The 17,637-nt window shown below is 36.3% G+C and overlaps 2 protein-coding genes across 5 annotated transcripts; both read right to left on the bottom strand.

The window, feature by feature from the left end:
- Positions 1–2,274: 2,274 nt before the first annotated feature.
- Positions 2,275–8,079, bottom strand: LOC113314194 (sulfite exporter TauE/SafE family protein 4-like). 3 transcript variants are annotated; one of them, XM_026562964.1, is made up of 13 exons: positions 7,812–8,079; positions 5,376–5,690; positions 5,133–5,292; positions 4,843–5,043; positions 4,691–4,752; positions 4,540–4,594; positions 4,397–4,452; positions 4,212–4,298; positions 4,064–4,114; positions 3,687–3,926; positions 3,124–3,217; positions 2,875–3,015; positions 2,275–2,755 (listed from the first exon to the last, which is right to left on the bottom strand). In XM_026562964.1, exons 2-13 carry the CDS (start codon positions 5,598–5,600, stop codon positions 2,676–2,678), a joined length of 1,452 nt encoding a protein of 483 aa, XP_026418749.1. In that variant the 5' UTR covers positions 5,601–5,690; positions 7,812–8,079; the 3' UTR covers positions 2,275–2,675. The 3 variants fall into 3 exon arrangements, with proteins under 3 accessions (XP_026418749.1, XP_026418750.1, XP_026418748.1); XM_026562965.1 differs by lacking the exon at positions 7,812–8,079 and adding an exon at positions 6,406–6,581; XM_026562963.1 differs by lacking the exon at positions 7,812–8,079 and having other exon boundaries at positions 5,376–6,349.
- A 496-nt stretch (positions 8,080–8,575) lies between these two features.
- Positions 8,576–15,645, bottom strand: LOC113314195 (probable phytol kinase 1, chloroplastic). Of its 2 annotated transcripts, none has more exons than XM_026562967.1 (6): positions 15,235–15,645; positions 9,780–9,847; positions 9,553–9,684; positions 9,345–9,460; positions 9,147–9,261; positions 8,576–9,014 (listed from the first exon to the last, which is right to left on the bottom strand). In XM_026562967.1, the coding sequence occupies exons 1-6, from the start codon at positions 15,604–15,606 to the stop codon at positions 8,831–8,833; spliced, it is 987 nt and encodes a 328-aa protein (XP_026418752.1). In that variant the 5' UTR covers positions 15,607–15,645; the 3' UTR covers positions 8,576–8,830. The 2 variants fall into 2 exon arrangements, with proteins under 2 accessions (XP_026418752.1, XP_026418753.1); XM_026562968.1 differs by lacking the exon at positions 15,235–15,645 and adding an exon at positions 13,140–13,512.
- Positions 15,646–17,637: the final 1,992 nt, after the last annotated feature.

Genomic DNA, 17,637 nt, shown 5'->3' with positions numbered 1-17,637 from the left:
ACATGGTGCGGCTTGTATGGTTAGGTGCGGTTGGCTTGGCACGGCGGGGCCAAGGGCTTGGCGTGCCATTTGGAACATGGTGTGGATAGCATGGCTAGTGCGGTTGGCTTGGCACGGCGGGGCCAAGGGCTTGGCATTCGGTTTGGCACATCGTGTGGCTAGCATGGCTAGGTGCGGTTGGCTTGGCACGGAGGGGCCAAGGGATTGGCATGCCGTTTGGCACATGGTGCGGCTAGCATGGCTGGAATGCCTTGGCGCGGAGGTGTGGCTGGCACGGTTTTCCATTGACACAGTGGCGCGGAGGTGTGGCTGGCACGGTTTGCCATTAGCACAGTGGTGCGGCTGGAATGGTTGGCATGCCTTGGCGCGGAGGTGTGGCTGGCATGGTTGGCATGCCTTGGCGCGGAGGTGTGGCAGGCACGGTTTGCCATTGGCATAGTGGTGCGGCTGGCATGGTTGGCATGCCTTGGCGCGGAGGTGTGGCTGGCACAGTTTTCCATTGGTACAGTGGTGCGGCTGGCATGGTTGGCATGCCTTGGCACGGAGGTGTGGCTGGTACGGTTTGCCATTGGCACAGTGGTGCGGCTGGCATGAGAATTGGGGTTTTGTACAGGTGACGTCAATTAAGGTTAAGGGTCCTGCCGTGGAACATGACACATAGAAAGAAAATAGATACCCTGGTAATTCTGACGTAAGCATGCTGATCGATTCAATAAATGTGCTAGTGATCATAATGACGTTGTGTCAGATGTGCGGTTTTACGATTTTAACCCTAGGCTAAAAACCACCATCAACACCCGGGAAGAATTTCAGACTTTACCATTGCAATTGCAAGCCAAGTTAGGCGAGTTTGGATTTTCTAACTAGTTTAGGCCATGCAGCTGGCATAGAGCCTTGTACTTAGATGTCCATGATAGTATCTTTTCTTCCAATTATTTGTAGTCTTTAGTAATCTCGACTCCTGCAGTCCTTCCTGCTTATGCAATGAGCACTCACTTACATCGTACAGTTCGGAGTGCAATGTTAATCAGTAACTACTTAGAGCAAGGGCTATGGAGTGAGGGTTCTCATTCAATATGAATGAGTCTCACTGGATTTGATCTAATTAGGTGCTACTATGGAGTGAAAACACCCACTCATTCATCAAAAATTATTCATACACTCATTGGAAAGAATGAGGGGGGGAAAGTGGACACTAAGCGGTGAAAATCAGCCTCTTGGGAAAAAACACCTTGAGCGGCTAAAGATCTGCCTCTCAAGCATTTTTTAGCTTTTTTATTTATTTAAAACTCTAAAAAACGGATCCCACACTAGTTTTATTAATAAAAAAACTCTAAATACGGCCAAAGAAAGGCCGCCCAAGTGATTTTTTTTAAAGCGGCTAATGATTAGCTTCTTAGTCTCTTTTCTACTCCTTCCATAATGCAGGAAACACTCTTTCACCCAGTCTCTCACTGGATTTGGTAGTGAATGAGTGCAAAACACACTCATTCATAGCCCTTGCTCTTAATAGGAATAGGTTTGAGTTCTTAAATGATCATACAATTATTTCAAAGAGAGAGTTAACCACAGTTTGCTAAGGGTAACCTCACAAGTTAATTGTGTTAGAAGAACAAAGATTTCATGGATAACCACATATAAAACATATGTATTGAAAGATGGGCTATCGAGAAATTGCCATGGCATAAGGCAAACATGCATATGTATGTGCCAAACATCAATCTTTTTGTACCAACTTGAGGCCACTTGATTGTCTTCTTTATTCAAGAAAAAAAGTTTCAAAACTTCGATCAATGATTGACAAACTTATTATATTGAGATGCTTGAGGAAACTGGCATCCCGAATCACTGAAAAGTAGAGATTCGTTGGTTTGCAAGTTTGTGGAATCATACAGGGAGAATGGGCTATTCTATGTTTAAAACTGATTAACATGCGTTGTATAGATTTTAAACACCACTTTAGCGAGATTAATTACTCTGCATATAAGCTTGCAAAGAGAGGTGTGCAGCTCGATAGAGGTAGTGTAACTATTTATAGTGAAAAACCTGAACCCAAGTTTAGGTAAAATGGGTGTCCAAATAACCCTGGTTACAAGATAAGTTTTGTCTTTGGTGGAGTCTTTACTATTTAAGGAAACAAAATTATTGATAGAAAAGAAAATGGTGATCTTGGATATATCAACAAATCTTTTAACTTCAAAATTAATAAAGCTTCCGAAGGAGATGATTTCGATTTAGAAATAAAAGACACATAAAAAAGAGAAGATCTTGGTCTGAGACATAAGAGACACAAGGCCAGGCCTATAGAGGCTTGCCATATATATCCAACCATTTTTTCTTTTTGGTGGTTTTTCCACATATGTATTTATATCATTCATAAAAACACAAAATGCTTACATTTTGGACAATGTGTATAAGTCTAATAAATTAAGATCCAGACGAACAATAATAAAGGCGAGGCTGCATCAATCAGCAGACACCCAAAAAAATCACCATTTAACCAACAATATCAATACTAACTTTTTATTACCTTCTTAGCAGTGTATCCGTGGGGTTAGTCAATAAGGTATTGACCAACACCTTTCGTTGTCCTGCGTTCCCTGGAATTGAATAACGCGACCTATCTATTTTAATGTCTTCTCTAGCTTCAGCCTTGAAGAATTCCATGAATGATTTCAGTTTTCACAGAAGTTCAAAAATCCCATGTACTCGTGATTATGTATCATACTCAAGCTCTTCTGGATCCCCACAACACCTAAGAACAAAGAAAGATCAAAATATAATCAGTAGATTCATCCTCCAAGCGAAGTCTTAAAACACAAATTCTCCGAAAAACCATCATTAGATTATAGAAGGCAGGGTTTTGAGAAATACCCATTGTTAGAGCACTTGCAAAGATGACTGCAGACAAAATGAATATAATGATTGAAGCTCTTTTCAGTATGGCAATTAGTTTCCTAATGAAACATTGCCCCCAAAATCCAGCGGCTACAGATACTGCAATAAGATATAGAGCTGCATGCACCCAAAGTTAAACAAAATTCAGTGTTACAGCATTTTGATTTTTCGTGAAAACGATATCCAAATTTAAACATGTAGGTATGAAATGTAAGTGTAACCTACCGTATGGAATTGGGAACCTCTTGAGAAAGTAGAACTCTACCACAGAAATGGATGATGAAAACATCATCACAAAAGTTGCAGTTGCACTTGCCACCTACAGATAAAAGGCAATTCCACCAACATTAACAAAATATTTAAACTTTTCTTCTATTCCCCATGCCATAATTGATACAATCAAACAAATATTTGCATCAGCCATCTATATTATTCCTTCTATTCCCCATGCCATAATTGATATAATCAAACAAATATTTGAGTCAAATAATGCAAAGGCTGTAAAAGTTTTCCTCTTTTTTCCTTGGCAACATAATAAATACAAACACTTGTTTCAAATCAAACCAAAAGGAAATAATGTTCTTCTCAATTATTTTCTTCCATATTGTAGTAATAATTACCCAATCCTAGACATCGATAGATCCCTAGGAATCTTGTTGGCAACCAAAAAATTAGTAGGATTCTATGTACAACTATTTGCGTAGAAATTATTCAGAGTCATTGATATCTACGATCTGAATTCAAAATTCTATCGATTGATCGAAAAGATGAGAAAGATAAGTTTGTACCTGAGGAATGACTGCGAGTTCAAGAAGAAGAGGGCCTAGAATGAAACCACCACCTGACCCTAAAAGTCCACCAACTGTACCTCCTAAAATCCCACAGAGTGCACAAAAAGCAATCTGAAGTGCAGTCCATTGAATATTAGCTTCACAAACTGGTTCACTGTTACCACATGCTCTTCTCCTCTTACTCTCTCTATACAATCTTGCTGCTCCATATCCAAACACACTGAGAGCCACAGGAAACTGCACACATAGTAATTACGAGATTAATTATGCTAAATGTATTTAATGACACTCAAATTCAGACGACAGAAATAATGTATTTAAACTGTCCACTTGTTTACTCGGATTTCGACGAAACTGGACTACAAACCACTTACTTGTAGAAGGTTTAGTGTCCAATACCATGCACTGCAAACCTCTGTTTCGTTCTGTTTCCAAGAACAACAAACAGTTAAAAAATACCAAGAAAAAAGACAGTTCTGAATTTTTTTTTTTTATGTAGAGATTTAACAGTTGTGAATTTACCTTTATCATTTGACAGAGCAAAAATGCAACCCAGACAATCGCCAATGCCAGGGTTCTTTTCCATCTAAGATTGAACAGTAAAATTTGCTGCAAGAATTTCAGAAAATAATGCAAATTTTTGATTCAGTATAAACCACGGAATATAGGACCACGGATAAAGACATTGGACTTTGTTTTTTACTCACTAGTTTGGATTTCTCTTCTCTAGGAACCAGTGGTTCATATTCTGTGTCGATCAGAACTGCATAAAAAAAACAGTTTAATTAGCGGTCTCTTAAGCATTATTATGGATCTGATGTTTTGTGATTAGCAAAGATTCGATGCTTACGTTCGCCATTGGAGTTATGCAACGGATTAGCATTCTGCTTCTTCTCTTCTTCTGACTGCATGCATGAAATAATGAAGTTTATGAGAAAAGATTAATGGTAAATCAACAATTGTAAAAGAATACTAACGATTTTGAGAATCGGAAAACATACATTGAAGATTGTTTCTTGTTTCCACATTTCAATTCCTTTGAAGAATGACCTTGATGATGTCCCTGATTCAATCAAGAACAACAATCTATCAGGACAAAATTAAACTAACGGTTCAATGGATGGTAAAGCGTAAAAAAGATTAATTTACTAACCCAAGAAAAGAATGATAATGAGAATGGTGATGAGCCAGTAAGGAAAAACAACACTTAGTGCAACACCAAGTGTGATTCCAAGCATAAGCATCGGTTGGAAAACAAGAGCAAGATCGTAATCGATAATTGGAACGTCTTTTGTTGGATGAGGTACTCTTAGATTATACCAAACTGATGAGCATGATGCACCCATAATCATACCTGCAATTTCATATCCAATTTTTAATTAGCCTCACAATGATTAAGAACATGGGTGTCTTCGATTAAGACAATCCTGGGCATTAACTTACATTTCGAAAGAGCAGCGGCAGACTTGGTATCGAATCCAACAATCAAATTCAGCATAGGAACAAAAATCCCACCACCTCCAACACCACCTACGGTCCCAAAACCAGAACCAAGAAATCCAATTATAGTTGCCAATACACTTCTCCAATTGAATTCAAGCGGCTGTTAAATCAAAAACAACTTAAAATCAAATTACTTCTCATGGTGCAACCAAGGCATATAGACAGATAGAGATTATGACTTACCGGCCAAACCTTGATATCCCGTCCATTCTCTTGAGCCGAGTAAGACCCATTACTCGAATACGTTAGGTTCGAGTATTTAAAAGTAGATAACACAATATGAGGTTCTTCTTGATTAAGAAGTTGAAGAACATGGTTATTGAATGATGGTGAGCTAATGAAGAAAGTCGATAGAATAGCAATAGAGAAACATGTGAGAAGATACACTACAAATCCTTTCGTTGCCATGGCAAAGCTACCTAATCACTTAGCTTCTTCCCAAGAATAGAACCACTGCCCACCACCACCGTCTCAAGATCCTCTTAAGCACTTCTTCTTCTGAACAAAAATAAACCAGACTATATTAGCAAATTTAACTGAAAACTCAATTGAGAAATAGAGAGAGATGGGAGTGAGACAGAGGATGGTTCCAAGAAGGTGAATGTTTTATTGTCGTTTGCAGTAAAAGGAGGGACCCTTGATCATGAATCTGATTCTAAAACCATAAATCTGCCATCTGCACATGCTTATCCCACGAAGAGATATATATTGCAGAGAGTTATAGAGAGACAGAGACAGGAGAGAGTTATAATAAGAAGAGTCCAATTTGGACTCTATAACAAGTCTGTCAACATGTGGTGCCATTAGTTGCTTGTTTCAGTTCAAACACCTCATCACCCAATTACTAGACGGTGTTTCATCAAGAAAAGAACACCCAAACAGAGCCAAACTCTCTCTTTCGGCTATTTACTCCTCTCTGTTTATAAATTAATTACTTGCACGTTTCTGTGACAAAAAATAATCATCAAAATATGCAAACTCTACAGTGTTGCTGCAGTATGTCAAACCGTGTAATGTCTTTGATGGGTAAAAAATTTGGTGTCAACGAGTTATTCATGTCTCCGGTAACTTTACCACTTTAATAAAATAAAGGGTCGTCTTATCTCTGTCACTGGACTTCAGTTAACCGGAAATAAAGAATATCCCGAGAAAATAATCCTTCCCGGCATTTCACCAAGACCACATACATAAAGTGGACCAGCAATAATAATACCTCTCTGTACGTCTCTGCTGAATTGTGGTCTAATCCAACTAACAGTGATTGGAACGGCTTTAATATCTTCTATCTACCATATCCCTGAATGAACTTTTCTCATTAATGGAGTTATATATTCTTTATTCTAGCTATCAGTACTTAGTAATTACAGTGAGACTAATTGTCCGACTTTTTTCCATTTTTAATGGGATACTTACACCACCGTGATATTCAGTTGTTTTGGGTTTAATTTTTTTCTTTTTAAGGTTTAAGGTTTTGGTGGAATCTTTTTTTTTGGCGGTCTTTTTCACAAGGGTTGTTAAACCTAACAAAACAAACTTCCTTAATAAATTGAGTGAGTTATAAAATTCTGTATTGCTTTGAAAGGCAAGTTATACACACTTGGTAATCGAAAGCTGTAATCACTCGCATCATGCATTAAAACGTTAAGTTAAAGAAAATGTGTGTGACCCAATTAATTAGTGGGGTTCAAAAATAGAATAGCATATAAAAATGTAAAAAGGGAATTGCATGATTTTTTACCTTGATTTGTTGTGATGACAAATAGATGATAAGAAAATCGTGAATGCATTTTGATCGACTATGTGGTTATAAGAACAGTGGTGGTCAGAGTGCTCTGAGTGGTCCTAAAATTGATAACTTCACTCATCAACTTCATGTGTTTATACATCTACATAGGTACGTTACATGGCTATGTGTTTATACATATACATTTGTACATTACATGACTATTTTACACTTTGTTTACACTAATAACATGTTTGGATACCATATCCCGAGTTACTTTTGATTTTAAAGAAACATAAATTAATCTCAAAAGTCAAGCAATTTGCTTGAATAAAAAACCGACCATTTTTTATTTTAGAAATCTTTCTGAAATTGATTTTAAAAGTTAAAAAGTATTCACTATTTTAATATAGATTTTGGGCGATATTTCGCAGTTTGTTAATACATTCGGTGAGAAAAATCATACAAGGGTGTCAAAATTTATCAAAAGCTCTGTCATAAACAAAATTAGATATTTTATGCACCAACTCGGTTGCTGGCTACGCTGCTCATAAGCTCAAAGGTTTGGTCCATAAATGCTTGCACACACGACATCCATGAGAATGACGTCTAAGACGTAACCTAAATTTACTGCCCATTATAAGCATCATGCCAAACAATTCAACCCATATCATCTCCATGAACTCTACATACGAAAATAGCCATGCCATAAATATGCCAAATTCCGTACCAAATTCTCTTTGCAATTCTTAACAAGAAACAAATTCAAGCAGAAAATGGACAAATTCTTTATGCACAATTCATCAATAACCAACCAAATCCACAGTTTGAGAAACACACATCAAATAACAGACTAGATTCATGATAATGTAGTTTGAGGAAATCTACGTACGTACCTTTCTATCGATTGAATATTCGGATCAAGCAATCGAAGAGAGACAAAATTAGAAAGCTTTTGAAATCAAGAAATCCACCAGAAAAAAAAAGTAATTTTATCTTTCTTTGTTTTGTGAATTTGTATGGGTTAGGTTCCAAAAATTTGAATGAAACTTCAAAAAAGATGGTAATATCTTGTGTTTGTGGTGCTAGGGTTTTAGCGCACCATTTGTTTAAAGAATTGAGAAAAAAAAATTTAGAGAAATTTTGGGTGGTAATTTTTCTTTTTCAATGAAGGATAATGAAAAAATTGCCGTGAAGGATAAAGAATCTCGTAGGGTCCTAATTTTACGGGACTAACTGCCCACCAATTCGAAATTACCGCAGAAAAAATTGTTCCTTAAAGATCTCCAATTTTGATATTTAAACCCACAACTGGGGCGTCTGTTGCGGGCATTTATATGCTTTCTGCAACTGCAAAATTTGATTTGAATTGTCGCCGTCATCCATTGATGATTTTTACGCCCATAATTATATCACATGGTAATGGTACTAATATAGCTGCACATTCAAATTCAAGCATTGGTGCTTTGAATACTAGATGGGGAACAAGCAGAAAGTTAGGTAATTTGAAGCCCTCATTTTTCATACTTATCTGATTGAAGCTTCATCACCTAGACTGATCCTAAGACTACCACATAAGCTGTGGATAGCGAATTGCAACTGCACTACTTTTTGAGTAATGGGCGAATTCATATCGCTGGGGTTAGTTGACTCGCAAATATCTTTGAATGTTCTACCACCTCAACAAATAGTGTCACATTTCCTTGAATAAATGGCAACATGAAACAAATGTGTTTGTCGATGTGTGTTCTAGCTGTACTACCTGCTTCTTTTCATAAACAACAACTAGTTTCCGTAAGGCAGGGATCAAAGAGAAGGGCTATGGTAACATTGATGGAGACAACAACTTTAACATCAAACCAGTGGAGGTGGAGATTTAATTACAGATACAGTTACGGCCTTATGAAAAAGGATGTTAACCAAACATAAGAACTGCTACTAACATGGTTGATAATGGAACAGATAAATTGTCGTCAAGTACCTCTGTAGTTGGGAGGGATTCCACTATCGTTGCCACCAAAGACACTAAAGCGACTCTTCCCGTTGTAGACGACCAATCCAACTCGAAGTATCCCAGAGCAGTAAAGTATTTGAGCATCCTACAAAGAATTCAAAATCATCTCAAATTGAGAAAGTTCTTAATGTGGTAACCTACAACAGACATTTGTCAACTTCAGTTCTAAATCCTGTGCTGCTGGTGAGACAAGATCAATAAATTGCTACTAACGTACCCAATGGAAACTAAGAAACCAAATGTAAACATGGAGATGCTGCCAGCCCAACTCTTCTGCTGGTTATATGGTAGCTTTTGTTTTCCATATCTTCTCCCAATAATATCAGCAACTCCTGTTAGAAAGCTAACATCAGTTGGTGGTTACTTGGAAAAGCGGCAAGCACAATTACTGAAGAAGGCCGAAGGTGATTATTACCATCCCCACCACACATCATTGCCAATGACATAATCCCGACCGGAGAGTCACGCCAAAAGGCAACAGCAGAGAGGATCAATACCAGCACATAACAGAGGGGTCCTTTTAGCAATTCCCTGCGAGTTTGAACAATTTACAAATATGTTAACCTGAAAACGCTTTCTTTTACAGAAGGAAGAGACTCGATACTAGTGCTTGACAAAATTACCTTGGATTACCCTCGCGAGTAACGGACTTCACAAGACCTGCATCTGTTGTGAGTGATAAGCCATTTAGAATAAGCCTTGCACAATTCACGAAAGGAACAACAGCAGCAAAGTAGCGAGCCTCCGCAGAGTTGCTATTCTAGGATCATATGCAGAAATTCAGTATAAAAAGATAGGAAGAAGAAAAATAGCTTTACACAATGAGAAAATAAAAGTGAGAAAGGACCACCTGAAGATCGGCCAACAAGACAGGAATAGCAACCCTGACAACACATGCACCAGTTTTCTACTCAAATTCTGCTCTAAATGAAAGAGGTAAAAATCTGTTTAGAAGAAGTGTCAATTGAATTCAACAAACACACACAAATATAATACTAGAGCTAAGAGATGTGTCTCGTATTTCATAGGCCGAGTTGCAGCGCAATACTTATATTAATATGTACAAACATAGATCGACATGAGTTGCGAGCATGGAAGTCATTTTAATGACCCAAGCAAAACACCAAACATGTAGTCTCTGTTCAACTTACAGAGACCTTGCGTTTAATATCACGCCCAGACAGCACTTAGCCGAGGAGTAGAGTATACCTTGAAAGTTGAATCCTTATTATTTAGATAGTTAGAATAATTCAAAACACAAACCCTTTTTGTTTACTTTATTTATTCTTCACGTCAATGGGAATAATAACTCAAGTTAAAACATTGATGTGGAAGTTGGAACCCCTTGCATATGCAAACATGGTCACACCTCCCAAATAGAAGAACAAGAAAAAAAATAGCCGGAATTACTTCAGATTCAGTGTGCAGTACAGCAAATTAAGGTGTTGTGCCACATTGCCAGTACTCTGTTAAATAAACATTTTGGGTATAATAATGACCCGAATGGCAGTCCTAAAAAGTCAAGAATCTTGGTCGTTTATCATATGGAAGTACTAGCTTCCTATCAGCATGGTTGTGTGGTGTTCATCACTCTCACATGTAGCACAGTACTTGTCACTATTCACTGCAGCCTTTTACCTAACTGTACAATACTAGAGGGGAAATGGCATCTCTGACAATTCTGAGTAAAAAAATTATTACTACAATATTTATTATTACCTCCCAAATATTTCAGGTACAAAAAGAAAAACAAGGGTTTACACTAAGCTAACTCATGTTCGCTAATCTTGGCTTAAATATAAAAATTTCTAAAATTTCTAAAACTGCATATCAGCTTTCAAAATTATGACTATGACTGCGGTTTTTCTTCTATAAAAATCAATTGCAGGACCAAAAATGCTAACCTTACCACCCCAACCAGCCCAAAACCCAGCCCCATGTAATCCTGTGGGACAAACCGTGGGATATAAGTATCTAGCTTACGGTATGTGTAGCAGCGCTGTTGCAGGACAACATTTCTGTACTTTCGAGGCATAAATGCAATTTCTGACTAGATACCTACCAATAAAAAAACTCAAGGTTTCCCTGGCAGAACCCTTTTGGAAATGTGGCTTTATCTTGGTTGTGAATGCCATTGATAAATGAGCCCCAAATATTCAAGTCAATGGTTGAGATCTCTCGTGGGGTTTTCCACCAATTGTTCTTAATCAATAGAGGATATTCCCATGGAAAATCCTGTGGACATAACTCACCATTGATTTGAAAATGTGGAGTCCAGTGATCTATGACATTTCACAGTCTAGATCAAGCCACATCTCCAGAAGGGTTCAACATAGGAAACATAAGGGGTTTCCCTAGATGGATACAGGAAAAAACACACTTTATCTCAAAGCTTTCAAGAACAACAACTAGGGGGTCGATCATAAAATTGCCCTAAAAGCTAATGAAATGACAAAATTCATTAACACATATCTAAACAGAAACTAGTGTTAAGTCTAATTTATGTCTGCTAACAGTGGGTTAGTCATAAAATTGCTAAATTCAGGTCAAGTAATGCGTTCTTCATGATATAATACTAGTCTATTACTAGTAGTAAAAGTAACAGCTAAGTACTTCCCAATATCTTGTATAAAGACAAACAGTACTGTAGTATCAAAGCAAGTAAACTAAGTCCTATTTTTATCCATACATAATTACATCGATCTCCTGATTTTTGACTTTACCAACGAAATGATAAACTCTGAAAACAGGAACATAACCCTTTTTTATAGATAATCACTAACCTGTTGGGTAACTTGATTCTTAGTAATATTATCAAAAAAGAGAGACCGTTACAAGACCAGTAGCAGCTACATCTTGTAAATTATGTTGCTTTGATCTGAATTGAAGAAATTCAATGAAGAATAAACCGTGGAAGAAAAGGAATTTGATGATGATTATGAAGAAAACCAAGTCTATAACTTATCTACTAAATTAAATACTATGTTCGCAAAATACTAATTCGTGGCATGTCTACTTTTTACACAACTTTACTGCGACGATAGTATTTTAGCAATTAATTGTAGATAGAACACGGGTATTTAATGAACATTTAGTTTAAAAGGCAAGGTATTCTGGATAAACATTTTGGATATAGAACAATGACTCAAGCGGCGTTCCTGATAATGTCAAAGAATCTAGTTGGTTTATCACATGTAAGTACTATGAGAATGAGTGGTGTTCAACTGTTACACGTAAAATCTACCACAGGACTTATCACTTATCAGTTGTCGTCATTCAGTACAGCCCTTGTGCCTAACTTTTTAGGTATAATACTGCATGGGAAACGAAATTCTCTAACAATTCCGTGCACACAAATTACGACAACCTCCGAAAAATATCTAGTACAAAAACAAAAACTGTTTAGCCTATAATATAATCCATGTTTGCTAATCTAGGTTGAATCATAAACATCAGAAAACTTTCTTAATCTACATGCTAAGTTATGACCATATACTACGGTTCATGTCATTAGAAATCAATTGCACTACAATGTTTTTTGACTAATTACAATCTAATTTACGACCATGCACTATAGTTCTTGTCATTTGAAATCAATTACAGTACAATGTTTTGTGATTGAGAGTAGTTCTACACCCACCGAGAGAAAATCCAAGATTTCCCTCGTGGAACCCTTTCGAAGACGTGGCTTTATCTAGCCTTTGAATACTATGGACTACTGGATCTCAGATTTTCAAGTCAATGGTTAAGAACTTAAGATACAGATGTTTTGAAATATAATCCCACCCTTGATTTAACAGTGTACTGAGTGATCCATAACATTCACAGCCTAGATTAGGCTACATCTCAAAGAAGTTCCAGGGAGAAACCTAGTGGATATATAGAACAGACTGTCGTGATAATTGTTCTAATTAAATTTGATCATGAAAATTACTAGTTTGTCAATCCAGGGTTCAGTCAAATGTACTATTACTCTAAAATCTAAATTAATTAAACAAAAATCAGCCTAAATGTGTTTGCTAATCATGGGATTAATCATCATGTGTTTGCTAATCATGGGATTAATCATCATGTGTTTGCTAATCTTGGGATTAATCATAAAAATTGCCATTTTTCTCCCCTAAAATCAAAAATAAATAAATGATAAATCAATTAAATAAATATACTAAAACAAAACCCCATTTTATAGACATGAATCAGAACTACTAACCTGTTGAATAACTTGGTTCTTAGTAAGATTATCAAAAACAAGAACAAGAGAATAAGCTCCAACCATAACAAGACCAGTAGCACCTACATCTTGTAAAACGATGTTGCTTTGATCTGAATTGAACAAATTCAACGAAGAATAAACCTTAAAGGAAGATGAATTTGAAGGATAATGGCGATGATTATGATGAAAAAGAAGTAATGGAAGATCTTTGATAGTTAAAGAAGCTCCAATGTGATTCTGTAAATTATGACAGAAATTTAATGGAACTCTAGTGGAATGACGATGATGATGTAGTATTGACATTTTTGAAGGAAATGACGATAAGATTGATGCTCTGTGGCTCATGATACTTTCACTCCTTCTACTACCTAGTAGTACTAACTATTTATGTGGGTAGCTTCAGTGATGAAGATCTGGCTGTTCTTTTATCATCACTTCTATCAAAATTTACCAAACAAAAAGAATATGGACTGGGACTGGGACCTACATTACCTTAATAGGTGTGCTCCTGGGAAGTTACAGTGGGATTGGGCCCATTGGGTAACTTTAATAATTTGGATGCAACTGGCTCACTGCCTGGGGTCTATTATCACATTTGTCATTGTAAAGAATTTTAGAGGTTAACTTCGATACTACCGAAGAAATCCAAGATATAGGTAGCAAAAGCAGATACATATGAATTTTAGCAAAACAAACTCCGTCGAAATTGAGATGGTTGGATCATTGATGGAATAAACTGAGTTGATAAGTGGGCATCAGCTGTTTTGCAGGGAAGGGTGAGTATGGAACATCAGACTCTCGTGCACCATGAACCCATGAAGCTAATACAGATCCTCAATATTCGTGCTTTACAACGTGTGTGCAAAGTCAGATGAGTAGACTTGAAGTTGGATTCAATCATATGTAAGACTCTTCGAAAGATGTGCGCAGTGTTCTTTGGGAGAAAAGAAAATGCGTTGGGTTTCCTGGAACACGCAGATCTAAGTAACAAGGTGGCTTGGGGGTGAGTGATCTCAAAGCCACAAATATATCTTTTCTCGTAAAATGGTTGTGGAGGTATATCGGTTAGAAAAGAAGGCATTGTGGAGAGAAAGGTAATAAAAGAAACAGTAAATGGAAAAAGAAGAAGCTATGATGCCAGGTGGTGACACGAAACCTCATGCAAACCTATCTTAGAAGAGAATACTGAGATTCAACTAGGTGATAATGAATCAACTAACTTTTGGCTGGATAAGTGGAACGATACTGCAAACTTAAAAGAGTTGTACAAGCTTAGCTCAAAAAAGAAGGAAAATGTAGCTGCAATGTTTTCCACACATGGGGAATGGGATTTACTCTTCCAAGGAACTCTTATGGTAATCCGTGAAAACAATTTGGCTGCATTATAATGATCCAGACAGCATTCTTAATAATGTCAAAGAATCCGATTGACATCTAAGTCCCGGCATTATTTATTTTTTTGATCAATACAACAACAAATTATTATAGATAGCACAAATAATGTACCTTTCTTCACAGTGAAGAAGAGTCATAAAATAGACCATACACAAACCAACTGTATATGGTTCATACAAGAAACATAGATTCCAAATGAGTGGTGTTGGATATGTTACAGTAACAGTACTTCTCACTTGTCGTCACCATTCAGTAAAGCCTTTGTGCCCAACTTTTTAGGAACTATATAGAAAATGAGACTCTCTCACTATTGCAAGTACAAAGTACAGAAACAAAAATTCTGTTTAGCCTATAATCTAATCCATGTTTCCTACCTAATAGCGGCTCAATCATAATAATTACTAGTAAAATTTCTTAAATTCCATTCTAATTTCTGATTTATGGCTACAGATCTCGACTCTAGCTTGTCATCAGAAATCAATTGCGCGCAGTACAGTGTTATTTGCTTAACTTCTAGGTACATTAGCAACAACAAAAATCAATTTATGACGAGTATTTCTGCATAAAATCAACCTAGGGTTAGCCTTTTCATGTTTCCTAATCGTGAATTAATCATAAAACTCGCTAAACTTCTCTAAATTAAAATCCAACAAAATAAACATAACCCCATTTTGTATAAAGATGAAACAGTACTAACCTGTTGAATAACTTGATTCTTAGTAAGATTATCAAAAACAAGAACAAGAGAATAAGCTCCCGCCATCACAAGACCAGTAGCGCCTACATCTTGCAAAATTATGTTGCTTTGATCTGAACTGAACAAATTCAATGAAGAATAAACCTTGAAAGAAGATGAATTTGAAGGATAATGGTGATGATTATGATGAAATAGAAGTGAGGGAAGATCTTTAGTAGTTAAAGCTCTAGTTTGATTCTGCAAATTAGGACAGAAATTTAAGAATGGAGTTCTGGTGGTGGGTTGTTGTAGTACCGACATTTTTGATGGAAGCGAAGTAGTTGTAAGTGTGAATGATAAGGTTGAAGCTCTGTGGCTCATGATACTTTCCATCCCAAACTTACTACTACTAGACAGTACTACTTGTTGAAGCGGCTTCTGTCGCCACTTTTAAGGATTTTTACTAGAACATCGAACGTACCCGCATTACCTTGAAAGTTGTGTTAGCCGGGGAGTCGCAACTCACAAGTGGGGTTTCAGTGTAAACTTTTTTTTTTTTAGTTAATTTTGTCCTCGATTTTTACCAAGGGTGTCGTCAATGGTCAACCCTGTGCTTTCCTCGAAGTTAAGAGGCCTTGTGTATCAAGCCGGGGCGGCATGGTTTATTAGAGGGGCGGCATTGTAATAGGATAAAAATGGTCATTACATGATAATTCGAGTGTCCCTTATTCAAAAAAAATTGGAAATAACAAATTAATCCTCATAATTGATAATCTAGTTTAGTGATGATAATCAAGTTAAGTGTTAATGATTAATTTCACTTATATTAACTCAAAGTCAAAACCAAAATCAGATTTTTAGAGTTAAAAAAAAAAAAAGCTTAGAGGAGAAGGTCAATCTCAATCAATTGAAGAAATTAACCAACAAAATGAAGAACCAGGACCTGAAAATGACCGGGTATACTTCTAAATTAGTCCCAACTAGCTTTTTGTTGCTCAAAATTATCTAAAGTACGTAAAAATTCAACTTTTTTACATTTTCAGAGCTAATTACGGTTGGAATTTTGCTCATAACCAACCGTAAATCGAAGTTACGGTTCGTAAAGGATGAACTACCAACCGTAACTGGTTAAATTTGAAGAAAACCCAATCGAAAAACCAGTTACGGTTGGTAAACTAAAATGGTTACCAACCGTAACTGAAGAAAATTCTCAGATATAAGAACATGTGATTGGTAATTGAACTATTACCAACCGTAACAACATCAAAATCTCCAGCTACAGTTCGTAATTGAGTTAAAATCAACCGTAACTCACATAAACCCAGAAATTTCAATTTCAATTTTCATCTAAAACCCTAATTTTTTTATAGAAATTAAACTTAAATCGAACAAAATAAACCAAATCGTAACTGGGTTTTCAAAACATACCTCATATAAGTCATTACACTACACTTGATTAATTTTCGAATCGTCGATTAATCGAAAACGATGAAATTTTGAGTTTTAATGGAGGTTACGGTTGATGGGAGGAGGAGAAGAGAAGAAGAAAAAAAACAAATTTTCAATTTAGCTTTGACTTAGGTTAAAAAATTGGGAGGGTGATCTAGTCAATTTACACCCCTATAGGACATCCCCTAACCAATTAGAGGGCCATTACTATCACACTGTCGCACCTCTAATAAATCATGCCGCCCTTATAACAGGCTTGTTGTGTATATAACGAGGAATCACTGAAGTTAGAAAAATATAATGGGTCTTGTGAACCTGTGCATCCATGCACAAATTAACAAGGGTATTATTATCATTTAATTGCATAGAAAATATAAATCATTTATTAAATTATTGATAACATTAGTTTCCTAATCAACAGTATTCACATTCCATTAACACCCTTATATTCTCTTAACGTTTTTAATAAATGATTTATATTTCCTATGCAACCAAATGACAATAATACCTTTCTTAACTTGTGCATGGATGCACAAGATAACAAAACCCAAATATAATTGACAGAATTTGTAGCGAAGATAAAACCGTTGTATTATTGATTGTTTGCATAAGAGATGGGGTTGTTCTTATATAGGTAGACAACCCTAATACAAGAAAAAGTAAAATATACTGACACCCCTATGCACAGTAGTGGTCAATAGTTTATTGGTTAATGGACTGTGATTTCCTTTATGTTTCGAAATAAATGATAAAAAATTTAAAAAAACAATAAATTTTTGGTGTATTACAACTAAATATATAAATCTAATTTAGGGTTTATTGCTCGATAATTCAAATTTAATAGTTTTGTAATCCTTAATTACATGTAGCTTGACTAGCTTGACTTTTAGAGGTGGTAAATAGAAAAAACAAAAATTGAAAAAGTAGACTGATTTTATAAATTTTGGAGGGATGGGAAATCGGAAAACTAGAGGT

The sequence above is a fragment of the Papaver somniferum genome, chromosome 9 (assembly GCF_003573695.1).
Source record: "Papaver somniferum cultivar HN1 chromosome 9, ASM357369v1, whole genome shotgun sequence".
Taxonomy (NCBI): domain Eukaryota; kingdom Viridiplantae; phylum Streptophyta; class Magnoliopsida; order Ranunculales; family Papaveraceae; genus Papaver; species Papaver somniferum.
The sequence above is the reverse complement of the archived record's forward strand: the minus strand, read 5'-3'. Positions and strand labels throughout refer to the sequence as shown.